Source organism: Pristis pectinata, chromosome 43, assembly GCF_009764475.1.
Source record: "Pristis pectinata isolate sPriPec2 chromosome 43, sPriPec2.1.pri, whole genome shotgun sequence".
Classification (NCBI taxonomy): domain Eukaryota; kingdom Metazoa; phylum Chordata; class Chondrichthyes; order Rhinopristiformes; family Pristidae; genus Pristis; species Pristis pectinata.
The window spans coordinates 3146459-3164410 of NC_067446.1; the positions used below are offsets into that span (position 1 = coordinate 3146459).

General features: G+C 48.8%; 2 protein-coding genes across 2 annotated transcripts; both read left to right on the plus strand.

The window, feature by feature from the left end:
• Positions 1–8112: 8112 nt before the first annotated feature.
• LOC127566562 (C3a anaphylatoxin chemotactic receptor-like) lies at positions 8113–13904 on the plus strand. The gene is made up of 2 exons (XM_052008978.1): positions 8113–9034; positions 13702–13904. The coding sequence occupies exons 1-2, from the start codon at positions 8113–8115 to the stop codon at positions 13902–13904; spliced, it is 1125 nt and encodes a 374-aa protein (XP_051864938.1).
• Positions 13905–16601: 2697 nt separating this feature from the next.
• On the plus strand, positions 16602–17582 carry LOC127566563 (C3a anaphylatoxin chemotactic receptor-like). The gene has a single exon (XM_052008979.1). It carries the CDS (start codon positions 16602–16604, stop codon positions 17580–17582), a length of 981 nt encoding a protein of 326 aa, XP_051864939.1.
• The last annotated feature ends 370 nt before the right edge of the window (positions 17583–17952 follow it).

A 17952-nucleotide genomic window follows, 5' to 3' on the forward strand; every position in this document is an offset into this window, starting at 1 on the left:
TGTCTCTAATCGGTCCTACATTTACTCTCGTCATCCTTCTGCTATTCACGTACCAGAAAAAAAGTCTTGGGATTCTCCTTAACCCTCTAGTCAGCCTGTCAACATACTGCGACAGGATGCCGTCCTGGACACACTTAATAAAATTTACCCCGCCTAAACCTTTGGTACTAAGCAGATGCCAATCAATATTTGGGAATTTGAAGTCTCTGATGATAACATCCCTGTTATTTTTGCACGTTCCCAAATTCTGCCTCCCGATCTGCTGCTCAGTATCCTTGCTGCTCGCAGGGGGGCCATAGAGTACTCCCAGTAGAGTAACTGCTCCTTTACTGTTCTTAACTTCCAGTCATACTGACTCCAGAGAGGATTCCTTTACCTTAAGCTCCCTAGTCAAATCTGGTTCATTGCACAACACCAAACCCAGAATTGCCTTTTCCGCAGTGAGCTCGACCACAAGCTGCTCTAAAAACCAATCTTGTTGGCATTTTACAAGTCCCTTCTCTTGGGATCCAGTTCCAACCTGCATTTTCCCAGTCTACCTGCATATTGAAGTCCCCCATGAACACTGTAACATTGCACTTTTTACATGCCTTTTCTATCTCCTGTTGTAATTTGTATCTGGCTACCATTTGGAGGCCTGCATTCTCTTTCATGACATTTTTTCCCTCAATATATTTATAAAATCTCATTAGATTTTCCTTCATCTCTTCTGTCAAAGCTGCCTCATGGCTCCTTTCTGCCCTTCTGATTGCCTCTTGAATACACACCTGTATTCCCGATCCCCCTCCTGGGATTCAGCTGTAGCTGCCTGTCCCTGACCCAAGCCTCCACTTTGCAGACCAGAGCCTCGATATCCCTCATCATCCGGGGTTCCCTACTCCTGCCGGCCTTGCCCTGCACTCCGACAGGAGCAAGCAGACCTTGGAACTCTCGGTATCACACGTTTAAAAGCCTCCCACTCGCAATCAAACAACTTCTGCAAGTTCAGGGCTGATACTATCAACATCTGCCTTGCCCCGCCCCTCCAGATTTAGAACTTGTGGATCAGACCGGTCCCTTTCCAGAACTAATTTAAAACGGATACAGCGATGGTCACTGCTTCCCCACTGACACATCAGTCACCTGTCCTGACCTATTTCCCCACAGAGTATGTTGAGATTTGCCCCCTCCCTGCTAGGCCTTCTATATATTGTGTGAGGAAGCTTTCCTGAACACTCCTCACACACTCTACCGGGTCTCAGCCCTCAGCGCCATGACAGTTCCAGCCTGCATCTGGGAAGTTAAAATCCCCTCCCATGCTCCTTAAACGTAGTCACTACGACTGATTCCACCCCCTCCTCTGGCAGCACCTTCCTGATATCGACCACTCAGAGTGTTTAAAAAAAACCTACCCGTCAGATCCTCTTTAAACCTCCTCCCTCTCTCCTGAAACCCCAGCCCCCCGTTGTTGATACCCCACCGTGGGGGAACAGGTTCTGGCTGTCTACCCTGTCTGTGCCTCTCGTGATCTTATATACCCCAATCGGGTCACCACTCAGCCTCCTTCGCACCAAGGAAAACAGTCCAAGCTTCTCCAATCTCCCCCCAGCACTAAAGCCCTCCAATCCGGGCAATGTCCTGATGAAACTCCTCAGCGCTCTCTCCAGCCCAGCCACACCCTTCCTGTGGTGTGATGACCAGAACTGCACACACAACTCCAAGCGCAGTCTAACAGGTGTTTTGTAAAGTTGCAACATAACGTCCCAAACTCTTGTATTCTCTGCCCCGACCTGTGAAGGCAAACATGTCCTATCCCTTCCTGAACACAATATCTATGTCCGTGATTAGGATGAGAATGTCCAAGGCATGGTCAGTAAGTTTACAAATGACACTTAATTAGGTGGTGTCGTTGACAGTGAAGGTGTTTATCAGGATTTACACAGGGATCTGGATCAGCTCGGTCAGTGGCAAATGGAGTTTAATTAGGATAAATGCGAGGTGTTTCATTTTGTGAAGACAAACCAGGGTAAGATTTTCACAGTGAACGGTGGCCTCCTGGGGAGTGTTGCTGACGATAGGGGCCTTGGAGTACAAATGCATGGTTCCCTGAAAGTGGCGTCACAGGTCGATAGGGCGGTGAAGAAGGCGTTTGGACCGCTGGCCTCCATCGGTCAGGGCACTGAGTATAGAGGTTGTGAAGTTACGTTGCAGTTGTACAGGACGTCGGTGATCCCGTATTTGGAATACTATCTTCAGTTCTGGTCACCCTGCCAGAGGAAAGATGCCATAACGCTGGAATGAGTGCTGAGGGAGATTTACGAGGATGTTGCCGGGACACGAGGGACTGAGTTATGGAGAGAGGTCGAGCAGGTTGGGGCTGTTTTCACTGGAGCGCAGGAGAATGAGGGGTGATCTAAAAGAGGTGTAGAAAATCATGAGGGGCAGAGATCGGGTGAAGGCGCACGGTCTTTATACTCAGGGTTGGGTAAACATGAAGCAGAGGGCACAGGATTGGACAGAAGGGAAAGATTTAATTGGATCCTGTGGGGAAACTTTTTTTCACCCAGAGTTCGGTCCATATATGGAACGAGCTGCCACAGTTAGTGGCTGAGGCAGGTACATTAACATTTGAAAGGCACTCGGACAGATACATGGATAGGAAAGGTGTAGAGGGATATGGGCCAAATTCAGGCAAATGGGACCGTCTCAGATGGGAATCTCGGTCGGCACGGACCAGTTGGACCGAAGGTCCTGTTTCAGTGCCTATGACTCTCTGCACTTGAACCCCTTGGTCTCTCTGTTCATCAACGTTCCTCAGCACCCTCCCGTTCACTGTATACGTCCTACCAAGTTTTGACTTCCCAAAATGCATCACCTTACACTGGTCGGGATTAAATTGCATCTGCCGACTCTCCGCCCGACTTTCCAACGGATCTGTCTCCTGCTGTAGCCTTGGACGCCCTTCCTCGCCCTCCACAACACCACCGACATTCGTCTCCTCCACAGACTCACTAATCGGACCTCCCACTTTCACATGCTTGTGGTGCATATGAACCTCAAACAGCAGAGATCCCAGCACCGATCCCTGGGGTTCACCACAGATCACAGGCTGCCAAATACAAATCATCCTTCCACCCCTTCTCCACTCTGTCCCCCTATCACCAGCCAACTGTGGATCCAGTTGACCATCTCCGGGATTCCCTCCTGGGACCCCTCCTCCTCACCTTGGACCCTACACTCCCTCGAGATGAAGCCACCATTCCCCAGAATCTCCGGCTCAGTCCGTGGTCCTGGGCACCTCCGGACAGTCGGACTCGAATCCAAAATCGTTACGACCACATGGAACTAACTTTGATCAGGAACTTCGCAGCGACGGACAGTGGGATTCTCCGCGGTTACCGGTGGCTCGAGAAAGAGTGACGTGTGGTGCAGTTGGACGCCAGTCTAAAAGAGGTCCGGAGTGGGGGCTGGGTCCCATCTGAGGCTGAGAGACGAGTCAGTCGCCTCAGGAGAGACTCGCACCTTGTGAGGACGAAGCATCAAGCAGCTCAGTTTGAGGAAGTTGGGTCAATGACACCAGGGGATAACACTGAACTCACTCAGCAGAGAACAACGAAAGATTTCCTTTATTTCTGAGAAGTAACACAGAAAACAAAGTTCTGTGTGTAACCTGTGCCCTGCGAGTGCGTGATGGGACGGTGCGGATGGAACATCACTCTTTCTTTCTTTTTCAATCTTTTTATTGAATTTCAAATTAACTCGATATACATAACATGAGTAGTGATAATCCATGATGCAAAGAGATCGGGATAACGATAATAACAACTAATATTTACACCTACAAGGAGTAAAATATGTAATCTAGACCTCCCGCTCTCTTGCTAAGTGTACATGATGGAAAAAAGAACTTGAAACGAAATTTAATTATATCAAAAGCAAAACCCCAAATAAAAAAAAATGTATTATAATCGACAAAAGCAAACCAAAAACTTCCAAGAAAAAAAAACTGGACTGATATTTCCTCGATTAAAAAAAACACATTGTTATGTTGTCAGCCCCGCTCCTCTTTTTTCAAAGGCAATTGAAGGAGATTCGATAAAGTCTGCTTATATCCTATGGAAATATTGAATAAATGGAGTCCAAACTTCCTCAAGTTTAAGCGAAGGATCAACAGTGCCACTCCTAATTTTTTCTAGGTTCAAACATGTTATAGTTTGAGAAAACCGTTGAAAAGTGTTAGGAGGTATGGGGTCCTTCCATTTGAATAGAATGGAACTCTTGGCCATTAATGTAAGTAAAGCAATCATACGACAAGCAGAAGCGGATAAATGGACAGAATCCATCATTGGTAACCCAAAAATTGCAGTAATAGGATGGGGTTGTAGATCAATATTCAATACAGTTGAAATAATATTAAAAATGTCTTTCCAATATTTTTCCAAAAGAGGACAGGACCAAAACATGTGTCACAATATTCCACACATCGCACCCGTGCTCTGGGACATTTAGCTGCCAGTCCCATCCCTCACCCAGCCCTGTGTCTGTAACGGCTGTGCTGTCGCAACAGAGGTGACAAAATATTAAGAGACGTAGATAGAGCAGACAGCTAGTGCCTCTGTCCCAGGGCACCAATGCTCAATACAACAGGGAATGGCTTTAAAGTAATGGGTGGGAAGTACAAGGGAGATATCAAAGGGAGGTTTTTTTTACCCAGTGGTTAGGGCGGGGAATGCGCTGCCTGGGGTGGTGGTGGAGGCAGGTAAATTGGACAAATTCAAGAGTTTGCTAGATAAGCATAAGGAGGAATTTGCTCAATTTGAGGAAGTTGGGTCAATGACACAAGGAGATAACAGTGAACAGCAGAGAAAAATAAACATTTCCTCTTTTTCTAAAGTTGGAGCTCTGTGTCTGACCCATGCCCTGGGAGTGTGTGATGGAACGGGGCAGAGGGAGCTTCACCTTGTGCCTGAGTGTGTGATGGGACGGTGTGGTGGGAGGTTCATTCTGTGTCTGAAACCGGGAGTGTGTGATGGGATATTGCGGAGGGAGATTCACTCTGTGTCTGAGCCCAGGAGAGTGTGATGGGACGGTGTGGAGGGAGCTTCACTCCGTATCTGACCCCGGAGTGTGTAATGGGTCAGTGTGAACTTACCAACCCACCCAACTACATTTTCACCCAAATCTTTCATATATATATCACCAACAACAGAGGTCCCCGCATTGATCTCTGCGGAACACCACAGGACACAGAACACCAGCCAGAATAGCACCCTTCACCACAACCCTCTGTCTTCCATGGACAAATAATTCTGAATCCATACTACAGGTCATCGTGGATCCCGTGCATCGTAAGTACTGAATGCAAAGCAGACGTAATTGCAGTCCTCTAATATTTTGGAATTTAACTTTGTAAGGAACTTTCTTTGGAAAAAGAATGAAGATCCCTTCACACTGTCCTATCACACACTCCTGGTGTCAGACACAGGGTGAAGCTCCCTTCACATTGTCCAATCACACACTCCTGGTGTCAGACAGAATGAAGCTCCCTCTACACCACACCAACACACACTCCCAGAGTCAGACACAGGGTGAATCTCCCTCCACACCGTCCCATCACACACACTGCCGGGGGCAGACACAGGGTGAAGCTCCCTCTGCACCGTCCCATCACACAGCCCAGGGCACAGTTTACACACAGCATTTCCTCTGTTACTTCTCAGAAATAAAGGAAATATTTTGTTGTTCTCTGCTGAGTCAGTTCAGTATTATCTCTTGGTGTCATCAACCCAACTTCCCTAAACTGAACTGCTTGGTGCTTCGACCTCACAGGTTGTGAGTCTCTCCTGAAGCGACTGACCCGTCCCTCAGCCTCAGACGGGACCCAGACCCAACCCCGGTCCTCTCCCAGACCGGCGTCGAACTCCACCACACGTCATCTTCCCCCGATCCACCGGGATTCGCGGAGAACCCCACCGTCCGTCGCTGCGCAGTTCCTCATCAAGGTGAGTTCCTTGTGGCCTAACTATTTTGGATCCGAGTCTGACTGTCCGGAGGTGCCCAGGACCCCGGACTCTACCGGATATTCCGGGGACGGTGGGCTGCGTCTTGAGGGAGAGCAGAGAACAAGGTGAGGAGGAGGGGTCCCGGGAGGGAATCCCGGAGATGGCCAATTGGACCCACAATTGGCTTGGTGATAGGGGGCAGAGTTGGGAGGGGTTGGAAGGATGATTTGTATTTGGGAGTCTGTGACCAGAGGTGTACCCCAGGGATCGGTGTTGGGATCTCTGCTGTTTCTGGTTCATATGAACTACCAGGATGTGAATATGGGAGGTCCGATTAGTGAGTCTGTGGAGGAGACGGAAGTCGGTGGTGTTGTGGACGGCGAGGAAGGGCGTCCAAGGCTACAGCAGGAGACAGATCCGTTGGAAGGTCGGGCGGAGAGTCGGCAGATGCAATTTAATCCCGACCAGTGCGAGGTGATGCATTTTGGGAAGTCAATTCGGGATTGGACGCATACAGTGAATGGGAGGGTGCTGAGGAACGCTGATGAACAGAGAGACCAAGGGGTTCAAGTCCATAGAGTCACAGTCAGGCAGCACAGAAACAGGCCCTTCGGCCCAACTGGTCCATGCCGACCGACATTCCCATCTAAGACGGTCCCATTTGCCTGCATTTGGCCCGTATCCCCTCTAAACACTTTCCTATCCATGTATTTGTACGAGTCTTTCAAATTTTGTTAATGTACCTGCCTCAGCCACTTTCTCTGGCTGTTCATTTCATATACGGTCCACCCTCTCAGTGAAAAAAGTTGCCCCACTGCTTTCAATTAATACAATGCTCTCCTTAAACCTGTGCCCTCTGCTTCTTGATTCCCCAACCCTGGGGTGAAAAGACCGTGCGTCTTCACCCCATCTCCGCTCCTCATGATTTTATAAACCTCTGTAAGATCACCCATCATTCTCCTACGCTCCAATGAAAACAGTCCCAACCTGCTCAAGCTCTCTGCATAACTCAGTCCCTCGTGTCCCGGCAACATCCTGGTAAATCTCCCTCTGCACTCTTCCCGGCTTAATGGCATCTTTCCTCTGGCGGGGTGACAAAACTGAGCATAAACTTTCAGGGAAGCATGTATTTCTACTGCAAGGTCCCTCTGTTCTACAACACTCCCCAGGACCCCACCGTTCACTGTGAAAATCCTACCCTGTTTTCTCTTCCTTAAATGAAACACCCCACATTTCTCCAAATTAAACTCCATTTGCCATTCCTCGGCCCACTGACCCAGCTGATCCAGATCCCTATTTAAATCCTGATAAACACCTTCACTGTCAACGACACCACCTAATTAAGTGTCATTTGCAAACTTACTGACCATGCTTGGACGTTCTCACGAAATCATTAAACAAAGATATTGTGGTGAGGAAGGCGTACGGCATGTTTGCCCACAAGATCGGGCAGAGAATACAAGAGTTGGGACGTTATGTTGCAACTTTACAGAACACCGGTTAGACGGCACTCAGAGTTGTGTGTGCAGTTCTGGTCACCACACCACAGGTAGGGTGTGGTTGGGCTGGAGAGAGCGCAGAGGGGATTCTCCAGGACGTTGCCTCGATTGGAGGGCTTTAGTGCTGGGGGGAGATCGGAGAGGCTGGGACTGTTTTCCTTGAAGCAAAGGAGGCCGACCGGTGACCCGATAGGAGTATATCAGATCACGAGACAGGGTAGATACTCCGAACCTTTTTCCCCACGGTGGGGGTATCAACGGGAGGCAGGAGTTTCAGGAGAGAGGGATGAGGTTTAATGGGGATCTGAGGGGTAGGTTTTCTTACACACGGAGTGATTGATATCAGGGAAGTGCTGCCAGAGGAGGGAGGGCTATCAGACGCAGTGACTACGTTTAAGGGGCATTCAGACAGACCCTCGAATAGACAAGGTGTAGAGGGATGCGGTCCTAATGCGGGCAAATGTTATTGGTGGAAATCGGCAAAAAAAAAAGTCGGTTTGGACGTGTTGGGCCGAAGGTCCTGTTTCCGCTCTGTGTGATACCCCTTCTCTCTTCTCCCTCCCTCACTCCCTTCACCTCCCTCCATTCCCCACCCCTCGCACCTCCACAATATCTCCCCCACCAGACCCACCATGTCGCTCTCCGGAGACCGGTCCAACTCCACCCTCGGTGGGAACTTCTCCTCCAGCCATTCCACCCCCGGGGACCTCAGCATCCAGTGGTCAGCGCCCACCGTCTTGTTCACCATCATCACCGCCCTCACCTTCCTGCTGGGCGTCCCCGGCAACGGCGCGGTCGTCTGGGTGACGGGCTTCAAGATGAAGAGGAGCGTCCACACCGTGTGTTTCCTGAACCTGGCTGTGGCGGACCTGACCTACTGCCTCACCCTCCCCTTCCAGCCGGCCGCCGTCTTGGTTCAGTCCTGGCGCCGAATCCACGTCCTCTGGAACTTCCTCTTATGCGCCGTCACTCTCAACATGTCCGCCAGCATCTTCCTGTTGACTCTGATCAGCATCTCTCGCTGCCTGGCCGTCACTCGGCCCATCTGGTTCCGCCAACGCCTGCCCCTGGCTTGGGTGCGTGCGGCCTGCTTCGGGGCCTGGGGCCTGGCCTTCCTCACCTGCCTGCCCCACCTGCTGATTGAGCAGATTTTCCAGTATCTCGGGGACAAGACCGGAGTCACGTTGGAGGTAACTTGGGCCGTCTTAATCTTCAGCCTCCCCGTGGTGATCATGGCCGCCTGCTACCTCCTGATTGCCCGGGAGCTGCGCGGGGACCAGTTCGCCCAGTCCAGGAAGCCCGTCCGCCTCATCGTGACCGTGGTGGCGGCCTTTATCGTCTGCTGGCTCCCCAACACTGTTTGCCGCCTTCTCCAGGCCTTCTCCCAACCCGTTTCTTGGGACTGGACCTTCATCACCTTCGGTGTGGCCTCATTCAACAGCGCCCTCAATCCCCTTCTCTACGTCTTCGTCGGCCGCGACTTCCGCCAGGTCTTCAGGCGCTCCCTGCCCGCCTCGCTCCGCCTCACCTTCGCCGAGGAGGGAGTCAGCGTTGGTGAGCGTCCCTCAGACACTGCCTCGTGGATTCTGGCCCGAGAGACTTCCCCTGACGGGGGGGAAGGAGCACGTTCGGCAACCGAGGCAGAATACCTAGTGGACGTCTCTCCACGCGGGAGTCCTCCACCTCTCCGTTGGGGTCCTGGGGCGGAGAGAGTTCCACAGGGCGTTCAGAACAGAGAACAGTATAGCACAAGAACAGGTCCTTCGGCCTATACTGTCTGTGCTGACCATGATGCTAATTTATACTAGTCCCAGTTGTCCGTACACAGTCCAGATCCCCCATTCCCTGTTTATGTGTCTGTCTAAATCCTCTGAAACGCCACTAGCTGTTTTCATCCCCTCCCCTGGCACCCGTTCCAAGCTCTCATCACTCTCTGTGTTTAAAGAAAGAATGTCCTCCATAAATCCCCTCACCTCACGCACGGTAGTGTAGCGGTTAGGGCGACGCTCCCACAGCACCAGCGATGGGGGTTCAGTTCCCCCTCGCTGTCTGTCAGGAGTTTGTACCTTCTCCCCGGGACCGCGTGGGTTTCCTCAGGGTCCTCCGGTTTCCTCCCACATTGCAAGGACGTGCGAGGAGGTTGACGTGGGTGTAAATGGGGGGGTGCAGACTCGTTTGGCCGGAAGAGCTGTGTACGTCAAGTCGCTGTGTTAAGTTAAGTTAACTGTAGAAGTTACCACGCTGGTTAAATTTAAAGAAGTGAAATGCATGTCCTCTCGTAACTGACACTTCTACACTTGAAAAAGGACACTGACTGTCTCTCCTGTCTCTGCCTGTCCTCATTAAATAAAGTCCGATCAGGTCTCCCTTCAGCTCTCGATGCTCCAGAGAACACAATCTAAGTTTGTGCGACTCTCTGAACAGCTCAAAATGTCTTCCCGGCCAACATCCTGGTGAAGCTCTTCTGCAATCTCCACGTCCTTCCTGTAACGGGGGCGACCAGAACTGCACGCCGTACTCCAAGTGCGGAGTCGCCAAAGTTTTACTCAGCTGCAACGTGACTTCCCGACTTTTATTTTCAACACCCCGACCGATGGAGGCGAGTAGACCTGTTTCACCACCCTATCGACTTGTGTGGCCACTTTCAGGGAGCTGTGGACTTGGCCCTAAGACCCCTCTCTACATCACTGCTCCTCAGGGCCCTGCCATTTACAGGACTCATTCCCCTGACACGTGACCTCCCAAAGTACAACAGCTCACACTTGTCCGGAATAAAGTCCATCTCCCATTTCACTATCCACATCTCCAACTGATCTGTATCCTGCTGAATCCTTCAACATGCTTCCTCACCACCTAATTCTGCCAATTTCTGTCTCGAATCAAACTTACCAATCAGCTCAGCTATATTTTCGTCCAAATCCTTTAGAGAAATCGCAGAGGTACCAGCACTGATCCCACCACAGGTCACCGACCTCCAACCAGAATAACACCCCTCCACCACGACCCCCTGACTTCTATGGGCAAGTAATTCTGAATCCAAACTACCAGTCACTGTGGATCCCATGTATATTGCATATTGAATGCGATGTATTGGACCAAAAATATGTTCTGGATCCAGATCCTGCTCTATATAAGAGGCGAGTTGAAATTAAAACTAAATATGACCTTCTTTTAACATATCGAATTGAAATTCAACTTTTAAAAGATAAAAATCAATTTTATATTCATGGAGATAAAACAAGTAAATTGCTGGCTAACCAATTAAAAACCTCTATTGCTAGACGGCAAATTAAAGAAATTTGCAAAGCCAATGGTGAGAGGACAACTGATCATTTGGAAATAAATGATAATTTTAGAGAATTCTACTCTAAACTTTATAATTCTGATTTTCCTAAAGATCATAATGTAATGAATATTTTTTGACCTATTAAACGTTCTTATATTTTCTGCCGATAACCTAAAACAGCTAGATCAATCTATTGCTTCTGAGGAAATCGCCGAGGCTGTACAGTCTTTGCTCTCTGGAAACACTCCGGGTCCTGATGGATTTCCTGGAGAATTTTCCTCTTTGTTTATACCTCATTTATGTTCTCTTTTTTCGGATAATTTCAAATTGGGTAGGTTACCACAACGTTTTTACGAAGCCTTTCTTTCACTCATTCTTAAGAGAAATAAGAATCTTCTTCGTACAGACCAATTTCGTAACTTAATGTGGATGTTAAAATTTTATTTAAAGTTCTGGCTTGCAGATTGGAAAACATTTTACCATCAATTATATCCGATGATTGAGTATTATCTATTCACCCTCGAAGGAAATATCGGAATGTGTGATATCCCTGGATGCTGAAAAGGCCTTTGATCGGGTTGAATAGAATTACTTATTTAAATTTAACTTTGTGCCCGATTTCATCCAATGGATTAAATTACTTCATTTATCCCCCTCTGCTCGAGTTCTGACTAACTTTCAAATTCCAAGCCTTTTAAACTTCAATGTGGAACCAGTCAGGGATGACCTCTGAGCCCTTTGCTCTTTGATTAGGCTTTAGAACCCTTGGCCATTTCTTTTCGAGAATCTCGAGATATCGCTGGTAGCTCTAGAAGAGGTATTACCCATAAAGTTTCGTTATACGCTGATGACTTATTACTTTTTATATCTAATGTTGAGACCACGTTACCTCCTATGCTTTCTCTACTTACCTGTTTTAGTCAGTTTTCAGGATACATATTGAATTTACATAAGAGTGAACTTTTTCCTTTGAATAATCTGATGTTAACCTTCCTATTAAAATTGTAAGAAATCATTTTACCTATTTAGGCGTAACGATGACTAAAAACTATAAACATTTATTTAAAGAAAATTTTCTTACCTAACTGTACTATGTGAAAAGGGTTTTATCAAGTTGGTCAGCTCTCTCTATATCATCGATTTGCCGAGTTAATTCTATTAATATGAAAATTCTACCTAAATTTATATACCTTTTTCAGGCTTTACCTGTTTTTATTCCTGAGTCCTTTTTTGATTTTCTTGATTCAGTTATATCTTCTTGCATATGGAAAAACAAACATCCTAGATTAAACAAAGCTCACCTTCAGAAGGTTAAAAAGAACGGAGGTTTATCCTTACCTAATTTTAAGTTTTATTACTGGGAAGTCAATATACGAAATCTTAAGTTTTGGCTACATTACATTAATCATGAGGATTTTCCAGTTTGGGTTTCTTTGGAAGCTAACTCTGTTAAAAAAAATTCTATTATTTCTCTGCTTGGCTCTACACTTCCTTTATCATTAAACAAACTAACTGATAATCTCGCAGTTAAGCATGCCTTGAGGATTTGGTTGCAATTTTAAAAATATTTTGGCTTATCGAGATACTCTTTGTCTTGTCCTATTTTTTTCTAATTCTTTTAAACCTTCTATGACTGATGTAGTTTTTAAAGAGTGGGACAAATCGGGTATTACGTGTTTTCAGGATCCGTTTGTTGGAGGAAATCTTTCTTCGTTTGAACAATTGTCGACCAATTATAGTTTACCAAAAACTCATTTCTTCCGATACTTACAAATGAGAAACTTTCTTCAATCTCACTTACACTCTTTTCCTATGAGTCCTAATAAGAACTTACTAGATGTAATTTTTAATTTGAAGCCTTTTTTATGATGGCTCAATATCTAATATTTATGACAGGTTATTAGGAATGAGTGAGGCTCCTTTAGATAAAACTTAAAACGCTTGGGAACAAGACGTAGATATCAATTTCTGAGGACACTTGGAATGAAATTTTAAAATTGGCCAATACTTCATCATTATACGCCCGTCACGCTCTCCTTCAATTTACAGTGATCCATAGAGCTCACTTGTCTAAAGACAAACTATCCCCTTTTTATTTGTATGTATCTCCTTATTGTGATAAATTCAATAATAAAAAGGCTTCTTTAATTCACATGTTTTGGACATGCCAGAGTCTTAAAAATATTGGACAGAGGTGTTTCAAACTTTTTCTGTGCTCTTTAAAATAAATTTTAAACTTAATCCTTTGACTGCGTTATTTGGGATTGTTGGAGAAAAATATATAACTTTGAAGGCTTCTGATCTACACATTCTGGCTTTACTTTCTCTTATAGCCAGGAGGGCTGTGTTGCTTAAATGGAAGGAAGTCACTCTGCCTACTCATGCTCAGTGGTTACGGGATGTTATGCATACCTAAATTTCGAGAAGATCCGATGTTCAATTTCTGCATCTAACTTAGATTTACAAAAGCCGTGGTGACCTTTTTTGAATCATTTTCAGAACCTTTGATTTGGTGACTGAACGACAGACATTGGCTGATATTGTTAGCTTTCAAGGCTTTTTCCTTCTCATTTCTTTTATCCAACAGCTTCGGTTTTGGTAGTGGGGGTAGATTTTTTATTAATAATAGAAATATTCAATTTTATTCTTTATTAACTAACTAGTACACGTGATTATTAATTCAGAGTATTGTGATCTTAAGCATGATTTAACACAATGTATTCAGTAGTATTTTTGTTCTCTTTTTTGATGCATGTACCCTATTTTTTCATGGATTTAATAAAAAATATTGTAAAAGGAAGAAATACGGAAAGTATGTCTGCGGGGGCTGCACCAAGTTGCATTTTAGCCCCACCCTGTTTATCTGTGGTCATCCAGTAAGCAAGGGGGGCAAGGAGGGTTGAGGCTATCTTGGTGACCTTGTTCCTGGGGCTAGCTAAGGTGGCTATCCGTGGGTCCTGGAAGCAGGAGGCTGAAGGAGCTGCCTGGGCGGACTGCCGAGGGATGTTCCGGGGTTATGTCCGTGCCCGGGTAGCCGTGGAGAAGGAATATGCTGTGTCCACGGGGTCGAAACTCAGAAAGCAGCTCAGTTTGGGGAAGTTGGGTCGGTCCGGGAGCATTGTACACCGCAGGGGGTAAACGCCATCCTTGGTAGAGATGGGGATTTTTCATTTCATTTTGCCTGTGTTAGTAACTGTGTTTAGTCACTGTTATACTCTCTATGTTTGTTGTAGTATTGTAGATTGTGTTTTGTAATAAAGTATTTAAATATAGGGCAAAGACTAGACAGAAAAATTCAGTTCCTCGTTACTTCTCAGAAATAAAGGAAATACTTCGTTGCTCTCTGCTGAGTTAGTTCAGAGTTGTCTCCTGGTGTCATCGACCCAACTTTCCCAAACTGAGCTGCTTTCTGAGTTTCGACCCCACAGTGTGTGACTCTCTCCCGAGGTGACTGATCTGTCCCTGAGCCTCAGACAGGACCAAGTCCCCACTCAGCACCTCTGCCAGACCGGAGTCCAACTCCGCCACACGTCACCCTTCCCCGATCCACGTGGATCCGCGGAGAATCCCACCGTCCGTCGCTGCGCAGTTCCTCATCAAGGTTAGTACCTTGTGGGCGTAACGATTTTGAATCCGATTGCAAATATCTGGAGGTGCCAGCACCACGGACTGAGCCGGAGATTCCGGGGAAGGTGGGCTGCATCCCGAGGGAGAGCAGCGTCCAAGGTGAGGAGGAGAGGTCCCGGGAAGGAATCCCGGAGATGGCCAATTGGATCCACAGTTGGCTTGGTGATCGGGGGCTGAGTGCGGAGGGGGTGGAAGGATGATTTGTGTTTGGGAGTCTGTGACCAGTGGTGTACCCCAGGCATCGGTGCTGGGATCTCTGCTGTTTGTGGTTCGTATGAACTACCAGGATGTGAATGTGGGAGGTCCGATTAGTGAGTCTGTGGAGGAAACGAAAGTCGGTGGTGTTGTGGAGGGCGAGGAAGGGCGTCCAAGGCTACAGCAGGAGACAGATCCGTTGGAAAGTCGGGCGGAGAGTCGGCAGATGCAACTTAATCCCGACCAGCGCGAGGGGATGCATTTTGGGAAGTCAAATCGGCGTCGGACGCATACAGCGAACGGGAGGGTGCTGAGGAACGTTGATGAACAGGGAGACTAAGGGGTTCAAGTCCATAAAGTCACACAGCACGGAAGCAGGCCCTTCGGCCCTACTGGTCCATGCCGACCGAGATTCCCATCTCAGTCGGTCCCATTTGCCTGCATTTGGCCCATATCCCTCAACATTTCCTATACATGTATCTGTCCGAGTGCCTTTTAAATGTTGCTAATGTACCTGCCTCAGCCACTTCCTCTGACGGCTCCTTCCATGTATGGACCACCCACCTGGTGAAAAAAGTTGCCCCACAGGTTCCAATTAAAGGTCTCCCCTTCTCTCCTTAAACCTGTGCCCTCTGCTTCTTGATTCCGAAGCCCTGGGGACAAAGACCGTGCGCTTGCACTCTATCTCTGCAACTCATGATTTTATACACCTCTACAAGATCACCCCTCATTCTCCTGCGCTCCAATGAAAACAGTCCCAACCTGCACAATCTCTCTCCATAACTCAGTCCCTCGGGTCCCGGCAACATCCTCATAAATCTCCCTCTGCGCTCTTTCCACCCCAATGGCATCTTTCCTCTCGCCGACTGAACAAAACTGAACATAAAGTTCCAAATACGGGCTCACCAACGCCTTGTACAACTGCAACATCACGACCCAACTCCCGTACTCGGTGCCCTGACCGATGAAGGCCAGCGCGCCGGACGCCTTCTTCACCGCCCTGTCTACCTGCAACATCACTTTCAGGGAACCATGCATTCGTACTGCAAGGTCTTTCTGTTCTAAAGCACTCCCCAGGACCCCACCGTTCACTGTGAAAGTCCTACGCAGGATGAAACACCTCGCATTTATCCGAATAAAGCTCCATTTGCCATTCCTCGGCCCACTGACCCAGCTGATCGAGACCCCTCTGTAAATCCCGATAAACACCGTCACTGTCAACGACACCACCTAATTCAGTGTAATTTTCAAATTACTGACCATGCCTTGGACATTCTTACGAAATCACTGACACAGATATTGTGGTGAGGAAGGCGTACGGCATGTTTGCCTCACAGGTCGGGGCAGAGAACACAAGAGTTAGGACGTTACGTTGCAACTTTATAAAACACCTGCTGGACCGCACGGAGTTGTGTGTGCAGTTCTGGTCACCACACCACAAGAAGGGTGTGGTTGGGCTGCAGAGGGTGCAGAGGGGATTCTCCAGGACGTAGCCTGGATTGGAGGGCTTTAGTGCTGGGGGGAGATCGGAGAGGCTGGGACTGTTTTACCCTGGAGCGAAGGAGGCTGAGGGGGTGACCCGATAGGAGTATATCAGATGACGAGAGGCAGAGTAAATAATCCGAAACTGTTGCCCCACTGTGGGGGTATCAACAGGAGGGCAGGGGATTCAGGAGTGAGGGAGGAAGTTTAAAGGGGATCTGGGGGGTAGGTTTTTTTACACAGAGTGGTTGATATCGGGACGGTGCTGCCAGAGGAGGGGTGGAATCAGACGTAGTGACTACGTTTAAGGGGCATTCAGACAGACCCTTGAATAGACAAGGTGTAGAGAGATACGGTCCTAATGCGGGCAAATGGGATTGGTGGAGATGGGCAAAACGGTCGGTATGGACGTGTTGGGCCGAAGGACCTATTTCTGTTCTGAGTGACACCCCTCCTCTCCTCTCACTACCTCCCTCCCCCTCCATTCCCCACCCCTCTCACCTCCACAATATCTCCCCCGCCAGACCCACCATGTCGCTCTCCGGAGACCGGTCCAACTCCACCCTCGCTGGGAACTTCTCCTCCAGCGATTCCACCCCCGGGGACCTCAGCTTTCAGTGGCCAGCGTACATTATCTTGTCCTTGGTCATCCTGCTGGGCGTTCCCGGCAAGGGCGCGGCCGTCTGGGTGTCGGGCTTCAAAATGAAGAGGAACGTCCACACGGTGTGTTTCCTGAACCTGGCTGTGGCGGACCTGACCTACTGCCTCATCCCGCCCTTCCTGGTGGCCGCCTTCGTGGATCATTTCTGGCCCCCAAATCCCATCCTCTCCATGTTCGGCTCCCGCGCCGTCACTCTCAACATGTCCGCCAGCACCTTCCTGTTGACTCTGATCAGCATCTCTCGCTGCCTGGCCGTCACTCGGCCCATCTGGTTCCGCCAACACCTGCGCCTGGCTTGGGTGGGTGCTGCCTGCTTCAGGGCCTGGGGTCTGGCCTTCCTCATGTCCCTGCGCCACTTGCTGATTGAGCAGATTGTTCCGTATCTCGGGGACCATACCTGGGCTGTCAACGGGGTAACTTGGGCCGTCTTGAGCTGCGGCCTCCCGGTTCCGATCATGACCGCCTGCTACATCCTGAGTGGCCGGCGGCTGCTCGGGGACCAGTTCGCCAAGTCCAGGAAGCTCGTCCGCCTCATCGTGACTGTGGTGGCTGCCTTTATTGTCTACTGGCTCCCCATCACTGTTTGCCGCCTTTTCATGGCCTTCTCCCCACGCATTAACTTGGACTTGATAGTCCTCAGATTCGGTCCGGCCTCTCTCAACAGCGGCCTCAACCCCCTTCCCTACGTCTTCGTCGGCCGCGACTTCCCCCAGGTCTTCAGGCGCTCCATGGCCGCCTCGCTCCGACTGACCTTCGCCGAGGGTCCCAGCGTACTGAAGGCATGGCATTGGGTGACGGAGCAGCGGGATGGGCAATGGGCTGGAGAGGGGGGCTGGGCAGCTCTGAACTAACGGCAGTTTTCACGGAAGAGGAAGGGTCTCTCTTCTTCTCCGCACAGGCTGCGTCCACAGAGAAGAGCCGGGCGGGACGCGATTGGTAAACGAGGCAGACTCCGTGGCAGTCTCCCAACTTGGAAGGTCGGACTTCATTCTCATCCGTCCGGTGCAGGACGTTCTCCTGGGTCTGTTCTCAGCCCAAGGGATATCGAGGGTGGGACAAATTGGGGAAAGGTTGATTTCAATGGTATGAGAGAGGACCTGGGGAAGTAGATTGGGAACAGATGCTTGCAGGGAAAACCAATTCTGACAAGTGGGAGTCCTTTCCGTCAGGGGCAGGGAAATTATTGGGGAACCTTCTGAGGGACGGGATTTACAGGGAGAC